Here is an 18,417-nt window from a genome sequence, read left to right as displayed (position 1 = left end):
GCAGTAATGACGTGGCAGCTCAGCGCCAGGGCAGCCAGAGAGTCTGTAATATAAAGGAGAAGACCCACTTGAGAAAAAAGTGCTGTGGGTGTGTTTTACCACCAGAAGGCGCTCCTAGGGGAGTCCAAAAAGAATAGGTTCCAATGGAGCAATTTAACTAATTTAATTGTTTAATTGTAAAATTGTTTAATTGTTTTTCACTATGAACATTTATTAAAACATTAATAAACTTGTTTTAATAAATGTTCATACTGAAAACAATTAAACAAATTCCCAACACAGAACAAAATTAAAAGTTTTAGAACTGAACACACATTTTAAACCTTCAAACAACAGATATAAACCTTTTAAACTCAGTAATCTGGCTGTGGTAACTCCAGCATCAGATCACTAACCAGTCAGTCAGCTCACAGCAGCAGATAATATAGATAATATAATATAATATAATATAATATCAGATAATATAGACCCATTTAGATTCACACAAACTATTAAGAACAGTTGATGTATGTTCCTTTAATTTTAAACATAATTTCTGCAGATAACTCATCATCTGCTCACTCTGAGCTAAAAAATCCCATAATTTATTTTCACCTGAATCTGAACTTGCTCTTTAAAAAAACAAATATCTTTATCTGATTAGCTGGCCACACAGAAATACACACACACAAAACTTTCTCTCCCTCTCCTTCTTTTTCACACATGCGATTGGGGGGAAAAGTATGTGTTGCCTGGGTGTGCATTTTTGGCTTGTTCTAGGTTCCAGGAGATTTTATCTGACTTGTGGGCATCAGGGAGCCATTTATTGATATGTGGTAGACTCCCATGACTTCTGGGAGACTTGAGACTTGTGTGGGTCATTGATTTGGGTTACAATCTGTCACAATTCTGTCACAATATTCCAGGATATATCCAAAATATCCTGAAATATTGTAATAATATTTTAGGGCCATATTGCCCCATAAAAATGACTAGGCATAACCTTGGCAGTGATGCTAGGGCCTTTACTGCATAAAACCCATTTACTAGAGAAAAACTGAAACACATAGGTAGGCTTTTTTTTTTTTTGCAAAATACATCATTCTACTTTCTAACTTAAAGTAATATTCTAATAAAATAGTTACTATTTTCATATAATAAAATAGGTACTATTTTCAATTTGTGTTTTAGCTGTTTAGCTCCATTCACTCCCATTCATTCTGCACTGACTCGCGGGCTCCCTCTATCGGTGTGCAGTGATTTTCTGATATAACAGAGGGAGATGGTGTGGTGTATGTGGAGTGGATGGTCTCGCTATAAAACCAGCTGTGGTCCGCAGAGCGTGTTCTGACGTCAGGCGGCTGCGTCCAGCTGAAAGTTGTGTGTGTTTGAGCGCAGTGATACTGAACCGGCTCAGAGTCAGAGCATACAAACCCGAACCCAGGCCGAACCAGAGCCCGAGCCGCGGCTCCAGGCGCGCTGCTGATCACCGGGACCCGCTCACACTCTGACCCAGCCCTCACTCACAACAGAGCCGCAGCAGAACCAGAGCTGAAGCCCCGGAGCTCTGCAGCAGCAGCAGCAGTAGCAGCAGTCAGGGTCCAGCAGGAGCAGCAGCATGGCCGGCTCACTGTTCCACCACAGCCCCATCGCCACCGGTCTGCTGGTCAACCTGCTCTCCTCCATCTGCATCGTCTTCCTCAACAAATGGATCTACCTGCACTACGGCTTCCCCAACATCACCCTCACCCTGGTGCACTTCGTGGTCACCTGGCTGGGGCTGGTCATGTGCCACCAGATGGACATCTTCAGCCCCAAGACCCTCAGACCCACCAAGATCATCCTGCTGGCCCTCAGCTTCTGCGGCTTCGTGGCCTTTACTAACCTGTCCCTCCAGAACAACACCATCGGAACCTACCAGCTGATCAAAGCCATGACCACCCCAGTGATCATCATCATCCAGACCGTCTACTACAGGAAGACCTTCTCCCTCAAGATCAAACTCACACTGGTGAGTAGCCTGCCTGGACTGAGCCATTATAAACACACACACCTGATCCATAAATTTTATTACTGTAGAATTCACTTCATATGAAATATCTTACAGAGAATCTTCCCACAACCACAGTAAAACATCAGAAGAACTTTCTTACATCACTTTATTAACTGAGCTTGTGCTTCCACACACTAGCCACTACTCCATACTTTTGTTCACTGACCGCTTTATTGTAAACACCTTCTATTACCTAATGCTTTTCTCACTCTTTATTAGAAGCACCTACTGTATCTTGTGCTTCCACACACTGGCCACTTTATTGGAAACACCTACTATACAGGTGCTGGTCAACGAATTAGAATAATTTGAAATAGTGCAATCATGAAATTCTTTGAAATGCATTTTTTGTGCAGAAAGCAAATCAGGTGTTCACCGCACCTGTCCTACTCGTTAGACTAATCACAGAACTCGTTACCTGGAAAAAAATTTGCTCAGCTGAGCTTTCCAAAAGGCCCATTTAGGCCATTTAACTGTGACACTGTTGTTTTATTGAATTAGAATAATGGAGAAACCGTTTCATTGAATTAGAATAAATGCTCGAATTTTTGTTTTCTGTGAAGAGTGTTCACTGTGCAGTATAAAGTCAGGGTTGAGTAGAATTTCTAAGTTGTAAAATCAATCATGGGTAAGCAGCGCGACCTCTCAACCGGAATAGTGGCTCAAATTCAAGCCCTTCGCCAACAAGGCTTGACCCAAACTAAAATTGCTGAGCAGCTCGGCATCAGCCAGTCTTCCGTCTGCAAAGCTCTCAAGAAAAACTGCAGCAAGCGCACCAACTGTTCCGGCGTCCGAAAAACTTCTGCTCGCGACAACAAGCAGCTGAGAAAGATCGCAGTCAGCAACCGGTTCAAGTCCACTTCCGAGCTCACCGACTTGTGGAACAAGCAGACCGGCGCTGACGTCTCCAGATCAACCACTTACCGTCGTCTGCGCGAACTCGGCTTCAAATCTCGAGTTCCAGCAGTAAAACCGATGCTGAACAAGAAACAAATGGAGAAACGGCTGAAGTGGGCCAAAGAACACGGCGAGTGGACTGCTGAAGACAGCCAGAAAGTGGTCTTCAGTGACGAATCACGCTTCTGCATCTCCTTCGGTGACCAAGGTCCTCGTGTCTGGCGTCGTGGTGGCGAAACCTACAACCACGAGTGCGTGAAAAGATCCGTCAAGTTTCCCCAGAGCGTTATGGTCTGGGGATGCATGTCCGCTCGAGGTGTAGGGAAACTCTGCTTCCTCAAGAAGACTGTCAATGCTGCCGTATATCAAGATGTTCTGGAAACGTTCCTGATTCCGACTGTTGAGGAACAGTTCGGCGAAGAAGACTTCATATTTCAACAGGATCTTGCACCGGCTCATGCGGCAAAGTTGACCAAAGATTGGTTCACTAAAAAACAGCTTGAAGTTTTGGCATGGCCAGCCAACTCGCCTGACCTCAATGTCATCGTCAAGCGGAAAATTCGCGACAGAAAGCCTACTACGCTTGACCAACTGAAGCAGAACATCGCCACTGCCTGGGAAGCTGTGAGTGCGGAAACTTGCGACAAGCTGGATCAAATCGATGCCGCGGAGACTTCAGGCAGTCATACAAGCCAAGGGGGCAGCCACAAAATACTGAGAAAGTGATTGTAATTATAATAAAAATTATTCTAATTCAATGAAACGGTTTCTCCATTATTCTAATTCAATAAAACAACAGTGTCACAGTTAAATGGCCTAAATGGGCCTTTTGGAAAGCTCAGCTGAGCAAATTTTTTTCCAGGTAACGAGTTCTGTGATTAGTCTAACGAGTAGGACAGGTGCGGTGAACACCTGATTTGCTTTCTGCACAAAAAATGCATTCAAAGAATTTCATGATTGCACTATTTCAAATTATTCTAATTCGTTGACCAGCACTGTATATTGTGATTTCACTCACTTTCCACTTTATTAAAAATACATACTAATAACTAATACTTCCACCCAGTGGTCAGTTTGTTGGAAACGCCTACCCTATCTTGTGCTTTTACTCATTGACCTTTTTATTGGAAACATATACTTCATACTTTTGTTCACTGGCCACATTATTAGGAACCCCTACTTTATCTTGTGCTTTTCCTCACTGGCCACTTTATTAGAAACACCTACTATTATCTTGATGCTTTTACTCACTGGCCCCTTTATGGAAAACACCAACTAATAAATAATGCTTCCACTCTCACTGGCCACTTTATTGGAAAAACCTACTATTATCTTAATGCTTTCACTCACTGGCCACTTTATTGGAAACACCTACTTTATCTTGTGCTCCCACTCACCGGCCACTTTAATGCAAACACCTACTACTACATTCCACCTCCACTAACTGTCCACTTTACTAGAAACACCTCCTCCACACCTTTCATTAGTGTCCACTTTATTGGAAACACTGACGTTTACTTCGTGCTTCCACACCCCAGTCACTTTATTAGAAACGCCTACCACCTTCTTCTTTTACTCACTGATCACTTCATAGGAACCCCACTCTTTTGTGTTTGGCAGGTGTTTCTAATAATGTGTCCCAAAATTAATGAAAGTGCTCGCTTGCTGGCCACTTTAATAGAAACATCTCCTGACTTGTGTTTTGACAGGTGCCCATCACTCTGGGGGTGATACTGAACTCGTATTATGATGTGAAGTTTAATTTTTTGGGGATCGTCTTCGCTACGCTGGGAGTGTTTGTCACCTCGCTGTATCAGGTGGTAAGTGGTTCATATTTAAATGATTGCAGTATCATATTTTACTGAATCACAGTAAATGAGAATAATTCTGTTTTCTAAGCTGTTTTTTTTCTCCTCTTTCTGTTTCAGTGGGTGGGGGCGAAGCAGCATGAGCTGCAGGTGAACTCCATGCAGCTGCTGTATTATCAGGCCCCCATGTCCTCCGCTTTCCTCCTCGTCATCGTCCCGTTCTTCGAACCTATCACTGGAGAGGGGGGCATATTCGGCCCCTGGTCTATACAGGCTGTGGTGAGTGAAGATCCTTTCTTGCTTGTATTCAGGTATTCGGAAGAAGTGAAATAGGCTAGGGGTTTAAAGTGAACACAAGCTGGAGTTAAAATCCTGGTAAAATCAACCAGTTAGGTGGGATATGTTTGAACCAGGTCCAACAAATTTAAGCCACGTCTGAGTTGCTCAGTTGGATTTGTGTCTGTGTTCTGCACAGTGTTGCTTTTTATGTTGCAGACTAGGAGGAGTGGAGTCATGTGACTACACACATAGTTCATTCATCATCATTTTATGGGAAACATACACAGTAGGGAAAGTACGAACAGAATAAAACAAAGATACAACCTGTATTAGTAAGATATTTCTTCTATTAGAGCCTTTAAATGTCTGTTAGGACTAAAATTGGCATAATTGCTCCACACTGCTTTCACTCACTGGCCAGTTTATTAGAAACCCTTACCTTGTAGTTACAGCTATAGTTATACAGGAGTACATGCAGAATTATTTTGTAAATAAAAAATGTTAAACAATCTTCTTTGATTGGATGGCCTGGACAGTGTATTTAATCCTCTGATTAGATCAGCAGTTGAGTCTAAAGCGTTGCCACTATGATCAGGAGATTGCTGCTTTGAATCCCGGTCATGCAGCTTGCCATCAGCTGCTGGAGCCTCGAGAGAACACTACTGGCCTTGCTCTTTTTGGGTGGGTAGATGGTGCTCTCTCCCCACATCTCTCCAAAGGGTGATGTCGATCAGCACAAGGCATCTGTGAGCTGATGTATCAGAACTGAGTCTGCTGTGATGTTACTCGATAATGCTGCATCAGCAGCAGTTGAAAAAGAGGCGGTGGCTGACTTCACATGTGTCTTAGGAGGTGTGTGCTAGTATTCACCCACCTTGTGTTGTGGGGGATAAACAGCTGAGTAGCAGCTGAATGGGTGGGACAATTGGCCTTGCTAAATTGGAAGAAAATTGGAAAAAAATGACTTCTACACAGCTTCAGTTTAATATCAAGAGTTGGGAGTGAGGTTGAGGTCGAGTTGAAAAAATGTGTAAAATATTGTGATAAGAGCTTTTTGGGTAAACAGAACCCTGAACCTTACCAGGAACAGTAACTTGATAATGCCCTGGTTTTATACAAAAGGGGCTTGTGTGCGCGTTTGTGTGCGTGCTTCTGTTAGACTGGCCAGACACACCTCTACCCACTTAGCCACAGGAATTTCCTGAACACACAGTCATAACAGCAGAGCCTGTGTTAGGAGGCCCCTCAAACACACCATTTTATTCAGGAGCTCTATTTTCAGTAGTGAGGTCCGTACTGACTTTAAGAACACATACACATTTTCTTTTATGAGGACAACCAATCAGAACAAAGCTCATTTGCATTAATCAGTCGAAAGTCTTATCTGGATGGGATTAGTTTCTCAGGGGGTCCTGGGGTAATTTTCTGTTTTTATGGGGGGTCCTCTGTGATTTTATTACCGTTCAAAACGACCATGTATGTGGTTTTTTAAGGTCCTCTGAGAAAATTACAGGCAGAATTATGCACTGTTTTTTTTTTTTTTTTCAATTATCACACTGCAAAAACATCCCCCTGAAAAACTAATCCCATCTAGATAGGGCTATAGGTACAAGAAAACATGTTATGTAATAAAAGTAAAGATGAATTCTGACTTGCTATACTGTATGATGCCACATTCTTGGTTTATAATTCTACACTAATGTTGCATGGTTATAACAATTCTGCTTCCTGTAGGTGATGGTGTTATTGTCGGGGGTTGTTGCATTCCTGGTGAATCTGTCTATATATTGGATCATCGGGAACACGTCTCCAGTCACGTATCCTTTTATTCTGAAGCAGTAAATCTGTTTTGTTTACTTTGGTTGCTACTGTCAGTTTGTTTGTATTTACACAGTTTTCCTCTGCATTTTTGTATGGGATCACGTTTAAATTAATGATGTTTCCTGCCCTTAATAATGTGGTGTTACTGTTCTAACACAGGATTAAAACAGAATTGTTTTTTATTAGTAGTAGTATTATGATCATGTTATTAGTCCATTATTCACAGTACCCGCTATATTTTTGGATCTAAATGTAAAAGCAAACTAAAACTTATATATTTAAAACGAATATACAGTGTAATGTATGATAATTTTATAAATGATGAGTTGTTCTGATCAGCAATTTCAGTTAAATATATCATATAGCAGACAACACAGCAGCTGAATTGAAATTTAAGAAATGAAAAGTTCTGTAAAGTTTATAGCATTTACAGAAAGTGTGCAATAATTCTTTAAACAAAATTAGGCAGGTGCATACATTTGGGAACCCAAAATATATACTTATATTTGTTCCTCTGTATAAATGCTTTAGTAGATTTTGAGAAGTGTTTAGAGTCGTTGTCTTGTTGAAGTATTCAGTGAGCTTTTACCAAACAAATTTTGTGGTCTAATCAATTCAAATCAATAAAACGACAAGGCTGCTTAAATTTATCCACCTGCCTAATTTTGTTTAAATAATTATTGCACTCTTTCTGTAAATCCTATAAACTTTATTTCACCACTCAAATATCACTGTGTTCATCTGATATATGATATATTTAATTGAAATTGCTGATCTGAACCAGCTATGATTTTATAAAGGAAAATCTTGAAGATTATCAGGGGTGCCCAAACTTTTTTATGCTACTGTACTTAATTTCATGGGGGTTTCTGAAAGTTTGTCAGATTTAAAAGTGAATTTATAGTCTAATTAATAGTATTTTTATACGGTGTTATTAAAACCTGTAATTTTAATTTAAGCTATTCAGTTTCTATTGTTAATTTGTATTCATTATCTGTATTATGCACTATATTATGAGGAAACTTCAGACTGTTTTTCCTATGTATACTGATGCTTTCCATTTCTAATATTTGTACAGGCTGTAAATGGTGTTCAGACTATCAATACTGAATTATTCAGTACAAGCAGACTAGAGTTTAGTAGAGTAAGACACTGAAGTGTATTTACATTAATGTAACAACTTTACACAAAATACCTGAGAAATATTAAATATTCTCCAACTAAACAAACTTAAAGGCTCTCTTTAAGTGCTTTTGGTGCTCTGTGGCTTTTTCCACAGTTCCACCAGTAGATGGCGTACATCACCCAAAGTACACTGCTCTCAGTGGCATAGAGTGGCCACAGGCCACAGAAACACTAGTCTGCTGTGTTTACTGTTTTTACTGAGGTGATTTTATGTAAGTATGTACAGATCAGCCATAACATACAGGACACTTTGTAGCTCCACTGTATAATTACAGACTGTAGTTCTGTATCAGTTTCTCTCTATACTTTATTATTATCCTCCTTCTTTCACCCTGTTCTTCAATACTCAGATCCCCACAGGATACTATCGATCAGACACAGCAGTGCTGCTGGAGTTTTTAAACACTGTGTCTGCTAGGGGGTGTGTCATATTGTATAGTATGCAATGATATCTCCAACATTTTTTAATATTGTGAACGATATTATACTATGAAATATCATGCCACATCACCCACCCCTGATCATCACATCAGGGTGCTACTTTTTTTTGTCTGTTTTTAGCAAAATGAGAAAAAAATCACTCTGTTCTCATTTCCCATTTTATATCTACTAGAGACAGATTATATCTGTTCAGTATCATTTATTTTACTTTAATCCTGCATATATGCAGATATTTGGAATGCATTATTAGTATTACAACATTCTGGATCATAACTGGATCTGACTTCTGTTACAAATCTGATAAAATTATTGTATTATTTTTATATCTCGGTAAGGGGTGCGTCACATCGTATCATATGCAATAGTACAATTTTCAAATTTAATGTTGTAGTGTATTCTTGAAATATATATTTGTAAAATTCAATGTGTTGTGATATATCGCTCAACTAGGCCTGTCACGATTTTTTTGTGGGCAAAAAGAAATTATTGCGATAATCAATATTATTCTCATTTTATTATGATGATAATAGAATATCATAACAAAAAGAAAGAAATGATAGGAAACAAAATTTAATTAATCATAGTTTGGGAAATATATAGATTTTTTTTTTTTTTTTACCTACTTTTGTCTGGTATTGCATGACTGGCTAAAATAATATTCATTGTTATATATGTGAACAAACATACAAAAAACACAATAGACAATATCACAATCAAATATTATTGAGGTCATGTCCATTTATTGTACGATAAGTTGATAACGTAATTATTGTGACAAGCCTAAGCCCAACCTTAGTGTCTGCCACAGATTTTTTTACTGTTTGATCTGTATTATAGATCCTCTCTGTTGTTTTTCTTTAACCCCGACCCTCTCAGCTACAACATGTTTGGACACTTTAAGTTCTGCATCACGCTGCTGGGAGGCTACTTCCTGTTCCACGACCCACTCTCTCTGCACCAGGGCCTGGGCATCCTCTGCACCCTCAGCGGCATCCTCGCCTACACACACTTCAAGCTGGCCGAGCAGGAGGAGGGGAAGAGCAGGCTGGCCCAGCGGCCGTAACGCCGCCTGGGATGAGCCGGGGACGCTCTGACCGGCGATGTGCACGAGTTTCAGCAGCGCCTGCTGGACCCAGAGACAAAAACATGGACCAGAACCCAAATACTGGGACGCTTCAGCTGCTGGAAAAACAGTTTACAAGTACAGGAGGAGGAGGAGGAGGTTCAGATAGAGAGAGGCTGAAGGTCTGATTACACCTTCAGTAAGAGGTGATTTTACATTTCAGAAAATAGTTTATTTTGTATTAATGAGAATCGAGAATTGAGAAATGTCTGCTTTAAATGTGAAATGGTACACTTTATGTCTGGAAGTATCCAGACACCCCTTCTAAAAAGTATCTTACAGTTTATAAAGTACAATCTCTATAGAAAAGTACTGACCAATAGAATGGAATGCTCTAAATTCTTCAGTCTAAAACTGCGTTTTAGGGACTGTAGGAAAAAGACTGGAAAAATGTTTATTTATCTTTCTGTTGTTATATCAACAGTAAAAAAATATTTATACAGATATATATTTCATCGTTGAGAGACGAGATGAATAGATTTATTCATTGTTCATTTTGTCCGGTATTTTTCATACTGTCCTTAAAGTGCCTACATTTCAGAATATACAGGGGTTCGATAATGAAACTGAAACTGAACTGGTTTCAAACCACAATAATTTATTGTCCTGACGGACAGTTCTGGTGGAAACAGAAGAGTTGAGGTGCACATTGAATTCTGTCATGATTTGAGCAGCCGTGGTTTTATGTTTTTTGGATACAATCCGGGTTAGCACCTGAACATCCCTTTCAGACAGCTTCCTCTTGCGTCCACAGTTAATCCTGTTGGATGTGGTTTGTCCTTCTTGGTGGTATGCTAAAATTACCCTGCTTACCGTGGCTCTTGATACATCACAAAGACTTGCTGTCTTGGTCACAGATGCGCCAGCAAGACGTGCACCAACAATTTGTCTTCTTTAGTCCTCTTTTGAACTCTGGTATGTCACACATAATGTTGTGTGCATTGTAATATATTGAGCAAAACTGTGCTCTTACCCTGCTAATTGAACCGTCACACTCTGCTCTTACTGGTACAATGTACAATTAATGAAGATTGGCCACCAGGCTGCTCCAATTTAGCCAAAAAACCTCCCACACTAAAATGACAGGTGTTTCAGTTTCATTGTTCAACCCCTGTAGTTTATTTTGTAATATTGAATATCAAAATATTGTGCTGTAAATGTGCAATGGTACACTTTATGTCCGGAAGTATCCGGACACCGTCTTTTTAATAACACAGTTTGTAGAAAATAATCTCTATACAGAAGCACTGACCAATAAAGAACAGGACTCTCTGGAGCCCTAAGTTCATCATACCTAATGCCAAGAGCAGGCCAGAGGGGTATAAAGCTCCCCAGCATTGAGGTAAAGTGGTCATCTGGAGTGATGATGGAGCTCCATTCAATACTTAATATAAAACAGGGGTTCTTAACCTGGGCTCAGCAACGCCCAAGAGGTCCTGACACCATCGTTTGAGGGTTGCTGAGCTTTTATTTGACTACATTTGTATACGATTATATTGGTAACATATTAATAAAAAAATAAGGGTACATCAAATAGCAGTACTTACAACAATAATAAACATTTGTTAAAAAGTTCAACAATGCCTCAACTATGTTTTAACTGATACTAATTAAGACATTTTTTATTAGTTTTTTCTTGTGATTAATAATGCCTTAACTAGTGCCAATTAATAATTAATTGATGCATTCTGTCATGAGTATTGTTAATGTACCCTTTTTGTAATGTTTTACCATTATATTTGACCAAGATAAAGATTAAGACATGATATAGCCACCGAGTGGCACTTTAGGGACTGTAAGATAATATAGGAAAAAAATATGTAATTTAACTCTCTCAAAATGTGACTTAATGATGTCAAACCAACAGTAAAATATATGTTAATTTTATATTAGTTTACTGTGGATGTGACATCACAAGGTCACATTTTGCCAAAGTTAAATAGATTTATTCATTACTTATTTTACCACGGTCCCTAAAGTGCTGCACAAAGTGCTGTCTTGGTAAAATATTAATATAATCATATAGATGTTAAGATCAGTAAAATAATCACAAATTGCAGTAATTATTATTACTTAATATTAGTGACAGGTTGAGGATTTATTTTTTTAGTTTTTTATCATTTGAAAGCAAATCTGCAGCTGACTGTTCCAGACATGAGACTTAACTCACCTCAGCCCTGCACTGCCTGTCAGCTAGTCCTCTTTTTGTTTGTTTTTGGTGGGGTTAGTTCATGTGTCTGGGTGGTGAGTTTAAGACATTTTTTTTAAATTATAAAATATATACAATTGCAAAATATGATTCATCCAAAAAAAGACGTCATACAGTAAAAAAAGGTTAAGAACCCCTGATTTAAACTAACCATTCACATCCGTACCTGACCTCCCTGATGCTCTTATGTGGCTGAATGCAATCAAATCCTCCTCACAGCAATGAGGTCCAACGCCCTCTCAGAGGAGTAGAGGCTGTAACTGTATTAAAGTGCAACAAGCTGCCTATTAAATACCTTTGTTTTCAGAAGTTCTGCAATACTGAGCTAGTGTCATACATTTAGTGGAGCATGTCAAAAGTCATAGGACAGAAACTATTATAGTGTCCCTTGACATTTTACATGTCCCATTGAAGTTAAAGAAAGCTGCACTGACCTGTGGGATATGTGGGCGGGGTCTACAGCGATTGAATGTGGATGTGAAATCTGGAGTCGCTTTCAGTCTGTTCACACAGACAATTCCAGCCAAACGCTGCTGTCACCATCATTACCACCCACTGCACTGTCCACTGTGGATGGTAATATTATTATATAATTACCACCCACATTATTGAATATGGTGATTATCCAACATCTAGATCTCATTAACACTTTGAATGCTGGTGAATGCAATCAAATCCTCACAGCAATTTTTTCTACTAAAATCTAGTAGAAAATCTTTTCTGAACAGTAGAGACAGTTACTCCAACAAAAGCAGGTTAAACTTGTTTTAATACCCTTGATTTCAGAAGAAAGAAAGTATAAATAAAAATGAATTTTTCCATGTGACATTTGGTTAAAAAACTTGATTGGGCAAAACATGATTGGACATGCCTTACATATGCATACATATCTATATATAATTATCTATATATACAGTACGAATCCAAGGTTTGGAAACCTCTTCTCATTCAATGTTATTCTTCGTTTTTTATTTAATTTATTTTCTACATTGTAGATTAAATAAGAAAGCAATTAAGGGACACATATGGAATTCGGTAGGAAATGAAAACATTGTTTCAAAAATTGTCCTCTACTATCCCCTGTTCTAAACCTGATCAACTGAGATCGTGATTTGGGATGAGCTGGAGCTTCACAGTGTAAAGAAAAAGCAGCAACTATTGTTCACCACCTCCAGGAACTCCTTCAAGACACTGAGAAAACTATTCCGGGTGACTCTCCCTCATGAAGACACTGAAATTAAAATACCAAGAGTGTGCAGATCTGTCCTCGAAGCTAAATGTGGTAGAATTTAAAGTATTAAGCATAAATATATTCAGGTTTGTTTAACATCTTCTAATATTACATAATTCTGCATGTGTTCTGGTATAGCTTTAATATCTTCAATATTAAATTTACAATGTAGAAAATTCATAAAAAGAAAGAAAACACATTGAATGAGCAGAGCTGCGAGACCTAATTTAAAGTTATTGATCTTTATAATTTTTTTTAATCAAATTTTTGTACAAGTTCCCTCCGTTACACAGTTGTGTGGTTGTTTAAGTTCTCCTCCATGTTGCTTCACTGTTGCACACTGGACAGGGTGGAGTCATGTGACTTTACACACACATACACCAATCAAGCATAACAGTATGACCACCTTTTTGTTTTTACACCAATTCTGTAATTATTGTAAAACCAGATAATGGGTGAAATAAGGAGGTGGCCATATTGTTTTTGGTTTGGTAATGTTTAATAGATTGGTGTACTTTTGTTCTTTTTAGGTTCTATTAAAAAAAATGTCAGACCATTTTTTTTTCTCTTTTTTTTTCTCAATTTCTTGTTTACATAGCTTTTAATAAATTTTTGACGCGAATAAATGAAGACATTGCTGTGTACCTGCTAAGACAGTGTCCTGTGATAGTCCTGTCCTAAACTGCAGAAGCACAGACCAGATATTGAACATGTATTAGCTGATCGATTGCATCTGTGAACAGTCAAATACATCTTACGATCTTTCTGCAAAATTATGCGTTGTACATTTCAAATCTAGTATTTTTGCATTATTCAGTATTCAAATTAAAAAAAGAAAACTATCGATTTGTTATTTTCTTCTTTTCTGATGTCCAGTGTGTTTTTATGACATTATAGTTCTTTAATGATGAATGAAGGATTTTTTTTTAGTTTTTTTTATTAATAAACACAATTTCTATTTTCTCTCTCTGTCATTTTATAATAGTATTGTCACAGTTTTGGCCACACCCACTGGTTTAAAGGGGACATATTATGCAAAACTCATATTTATGCATGCTTTTGTATTATTACTTGGGTCTCAATTGCCCCTATAAACAATGAAAAAACAAAAACCCTCCTGTGACTCTTTTAAAAAAGTTTGGTGTCAGAAATCATGTGCGTCCATTAGTTGTTTGGATGCTCTCTTATTGGGATGTCACAATAAGGAAACCTGCATAGAACCACCCTATCACCACTTAACCCTTACCAGAGCCCCATCCACTAGATTAGTTGAAGGTCCACTCTTTCGGTCTAAAGGATTGAGGAGCACCATGCTTCGTCTGAGGGAGGAATCTGTACCTATTGCCCTTGGCAGGTCAGCAGATGAGGGGGGTATAAGGACTTTCAAATAAAGAGTTTAGTGTTTCTATCTCAGCTAAGCATAAACAAACCAAACTATCTAAAGACAGAGCTCTTAAACGTCTCATTCTGAAAGGGACTGAACTGGCAATAATAGAGCTGGTGAGCTCTTTTTATGTCCCAAGTGATTTTGTGCAAAATAACTCAAGGAACATGTTCCGTATAGCCGACAGACCTATTTTAATATGTGTAAAAAGATTTATAGGATTTATAGAAAGTGTGCAATAACTATTTAAACAAAATTAGGCAGGTGCATGATTTTGGGCACCCCAACAGAAAAATTACATCATTATTAAGTAAATCCTTCTTTAGCAGACATAACAGCCTCTAAACTCTTCCTATAGCTTCCAATGGGAGTCTGGCTTCTAGTTGAAGGTATTTTGGCTCATCTCTCTTTACAAAACATCTCCAGATCAGTCAGGTTTGATGGTTTCTGATTGATTTCCAATAATATTCAGGTCTGGGGACTGAGATCATTTCAGAACGTTGTACTTGTTCCTCTGCATGAATGCTTTAGTAGATTTTGAGAAGTAAGTGTTTAGTGTTTAGGGTTGTTGTCATGTTGAAGTATCCAGCCCCTGCGCTTTAACTTCAACTTTCTGACTGATTCTTGAACATTGCTCTCAAGAATCTGAATGCTGATATTGACTGGAATCCATGTGACCCTCAACTTTAACAAGATTCCCAGTATCTGCACTGATCACACAGCCCCACAGCATGATGAAACACCACCAAACTTTACTGTGGGCCGAATTTTTTTTTGTCTTGGAATGCTGTTTTCTTTTTCCTCCATGCATACCGCCGTCCAAATAACTTAATTTTAGTTTCATCAGTCCACACAGCACCTTATTCCAAAATGAATAAGCTGGCTTGTTCAAATGTGCTTTAGCTTTAGCATACCTCAAGCGACTCTGTTTGTGGCGTGTGCTCAAAAAAACACTTATTCTGCATTTCTCTCACATACAGCCTCTCCTTGTGTAAAGTAAGCTGAATGGTTGAATGATGCACAGTGACTCTATCTGCAGTAAGATGATGTAGTAGATCTTTGGAGCTGGTTTGTGGTCTGTGAGTTGACTATGACTATTCTCACCATCCTTCTCCTCTGATCATCTGAGATTTTTTTTGTTCTGCCATTTCAGGTCTTAACTAGAACTGTGCCTGTGGTTTTCCATTTCCTCATTATGTTCCTCACAGAGAAAACTGACAGCTAAAATCTCTGAAATAGCTTTTTGTATCCTTACCCTAAACCATGATGTTGAACAAGCTTTGTTTTTTTTTCAGGTCATTTGAGAGTTTTGTTTTGAGGCTCCCATGTTGCCACTCTTCAGAGAAGATGCAAAGAGGAGAAAAACTTGGCCACCTTAACCTTTTCTCATAACTGTGCACCTTTCCTAGTTTTGTTTTAAGAATCATATATTTAAAAGGATTTTAGTTCAGGATGCTTTAAGCCCTTTATTGTGTCTAGTCAGCTCTCATAAGGTCTCAGTAGGCTGAAGGTCACAGCGACTCTGCAGATAGTGTGTTTTTCTCTGAATCTGCTCTCTATCTGTGGAATGCAGCTTATCTGTAAAATGTTGACAAAATATTTTCTGACCTGTTTTGTTTCTCTCTACTAAAGTCTTCCTCATAGCTCTACGTGCAGACCGTAATGGTGTGTTTCCCTGTTAAGCCTTAAATGACATTTTTTTACTGATAATACCAATTTATGAAGTGTTTTAGGTGTTATTTTGCCACATTCTTCCTGTAAACAAAAGTATGTAACAGTACAGGATCATTATCACATTTTTTAAATTTCAAAATTCTTCACACATTCTCTATTGGAAGATTAGAACTGTAGGCGGGACAGTCCCAGTACTCACACCCTCTTCTTCCTCAGCCATGCCTTCATAATGTGTGCAGCATGTGGTTTAGCATTGTCTTATGGAAAATTAACACATGTATTCCTGGTAAAGGTGTGGTCTTAAAGACAGACTAAGATCTCAGTTCTGTTCTGTGTAAAGTTGTGAGTGGTATTAGTGAATATAGTAACTCTGTATTGTAGAGCTTGTGTTGTGTACAGTAAAGTTGTGAGTGGTATTAGTGAATATAGTAACTCTGTATTGTAGAGCTTGTGTTCTGTACAGTAAAGTTGTGAGTGGTATTAGTGAATATAGTAACTCTGTATTGTAGAGCTTGTGTTCTGTACAGTAAAGTTGTGAGTGGTATTAGTGAATATAGTAACTCTGTATTGTAGAGCTTGTGTTCTGTACAGTAAAGTTGTGAGTGGTATTAGTGGATATAGTAACTGTATTGTAGAGCTTGTGTTCTGTACAGTAAAGTTGTGAGTGGTATTAGTGAATATAGTAACTCTGTATTTTAGAGCTTGTGTTCTGTACAGTAAAGTTGTGAGTGGTATTAGTGAATATAGTAACTCTGTATTGTAGAGCTTTTGTTCTGTACAGTAAAGTTGTGAGTGGTATTAGTGAATATAGTAACTCTGTATTGTAGAGCTTGTGTTCTGTACAGTAAAGTTGTGAGTGGTATTAGTGAATATAGTAACTCTGTATTGTAGAGCTTGTGTTCTGTACATAAAGTTGTGAGTGGTGTTAGTGAATATAGTAACTCTGTATTGTAGAGCTTGTGTTCTGTACATAAAGTTGTGAGTGGTGTTAGTGAATATAGTAACTCTGTATTGTAGAGCTTGTGTTCTGTACATAAAGTTGTGAGTGGTGTTAGTGAATATAGCATTGCGCGCAGAATAACATCTCTCTTCTAATAAAAAACGTTTTAATAAATAAGGTCGGACAAGTGTAGTTAAATTCATGCTATTAAATTCACTAAAGCCAACAAATGTACTGATAATTATTCAAGAGAAATAAGGCAAAATGCGCTGCGCCTCTCTCTCTCTCTCTCTCTCTCTCTCTCTCTCTCTCTCTCTCTCTCTCTCTCTCTCTCTCTCTCTCTTCACAGCCCGGAGCTGAATTCAGCGCAGGTTGAGGTTTTGGTGAGCTGTTTTCACGATTTGAAACTGAAACTAACCAAAACTTTTATTATTATGCGCAGAAAGCCTGTGATTTTTATCCCCAGATGCTATTTTTCCCGTTTTTTTTTTTTCAGTATTACAAGTCTTAGTCATTTTCTTTGGTCGTGTCGAGTGTTTCGTTTCTTATTTTTTTTTAATTCGTTAGATTATATTTTTGTCAACATTTTGGGTTTATTTTCGTTTGTTATTTTTCTAATAATAATAGTAATTATATCATTTATTTTCTTTTGTTCATTTTATGGGGTAAGTAACGCAAGTGTTTATTTTCCTGCTTTTTATTTTATTATTTTATTTTTAGATTTCTTTTTTAACTTTTATTTTATTTTTAGCACAACAAATTAATCTACCTTCGAAAATTAAATGGATTTTTTTTAGCCGTCTAGCTCTATCTATACCGGCTCTTTTTCTCCTGAACTTTCACAGAAAAAAATATATTTATATTATATATTTTTTTATATGTGTATTGTGTATTTGTATTGTATATTGTATTGTGTATTTGTATATATTATGTGTGTGTGTGTGTGTGTGTGTATGTTTGCTTTGTTTTCACATTCTCAAAAAATGGAGCTCCAGGGGCGGATTTTCAGGACAGCAGGAAATAAAATATTTAAAAATAATAATAATTTATATTATAGTAATATTATATTATATTTTTATAAAAAAAAACTTTTCCTTACCCAATTTCTAACTCCCCTTCATATCAGAAAAAATATAACTGATAACTGCTAGAGGGAGCCCGCGAGTCAGTCCAAAATGAATGGGGTGAATAGAGCTAGATTGCTAAAAAAAAAAACAAATTAAAAATAGTTAAAATCCACTTTTTCAGAATTTCCATTTATTTTTCAAAAGTAGATTAATTTGTTGTGCTAAAATAAAATAAAGGTTTAAATAATAATAATAATAAAAAAGATTAGCACGAAGATTCCATTTGTGTTTTTATTCGAACTCTTCGGAGCTCGTGAGTGGCAGCG

General features: G+C 37.7%; 1 protein-coding gene across 1 annotated transcript; it reads left to right on the top strand.

Annotated features, from left to right (window-relative positions):
• Positions 1 to 1,320: 1,320 nt before the first annotated feature.
• On the top strand, positions 1,321 to 13,868 carry slc35e3 (solute carrier family 35 member E3). The gene is made up of 5 exons (XM_007235706.3): positions 1,321 to 1,990; positions 4,639 to 4,749; positions 4,858 to 5,016; positions 6,751 to 6,833; positions 9,340 to 13,868. Exons 1-5 carry the CDS (start codon positions 1,598 to 1,600, stop codon positions 9,524 to 9,526), a joined length of 933 nt encoding a protein of 310 aa, XP_007235768.1. The 5' UTR covers positions 1,321 to 1,597; the 3' UTR covers positions 9,527 to 13,868.
• The last annotated feature ends 4,549 nt before the right edge of the window (positions 13,869 to 18,417 follow it).

The sequence above is a fragment of the Astyanax mexicanus genome, chromosome 2 (genome assembly GCF_023375975.1).
Source record: "Astyanax mexicanus isolate ESR-SI-001 chromosome 2, AstMex3_surface, whole genome shotgun sequence".
Classification (NCBI taxonomy): domain Eukaryota; kingdom Metazoa; phylum Chordata; class Actinopteri; order Characiformes; family Acestrorhamphidae; genus Astyanax; species Astyanax mexicanus.
Note: the sequence above shows the minus strand (reverse complement) of the source record. Positions and strands in the feature narration are given on the sequence as shown.

What these genes read in the sequence shown, in the direction of transcription:
- slc35e3 (XM_007235706.3), top strand. Translation starts at nt 1,598, where the DNA reads ATGGCCGGCTCACTGTTCCACCACAGCCCCATCGCCACCGGTCTGCTG. An exon ending in TCACCTCGCTGTATCAGGTG is followed by an intron (nt 4,750 to 4,857) that starts GTAAGTGGTTCA and finishes TTTCTGTTTCAG; the next exon opens with TGGGTGGGGGCGAAGCAGCA. An exon ending in CCTGGTCTATACAGGCTGTG is followed by an intron (nt 5,017 to 6,750) that starts GTGAGTGAAGAT and finishes TGCTTCCTGTAG; the next exon opens with GTGATGGTGTTATTGTCGGG.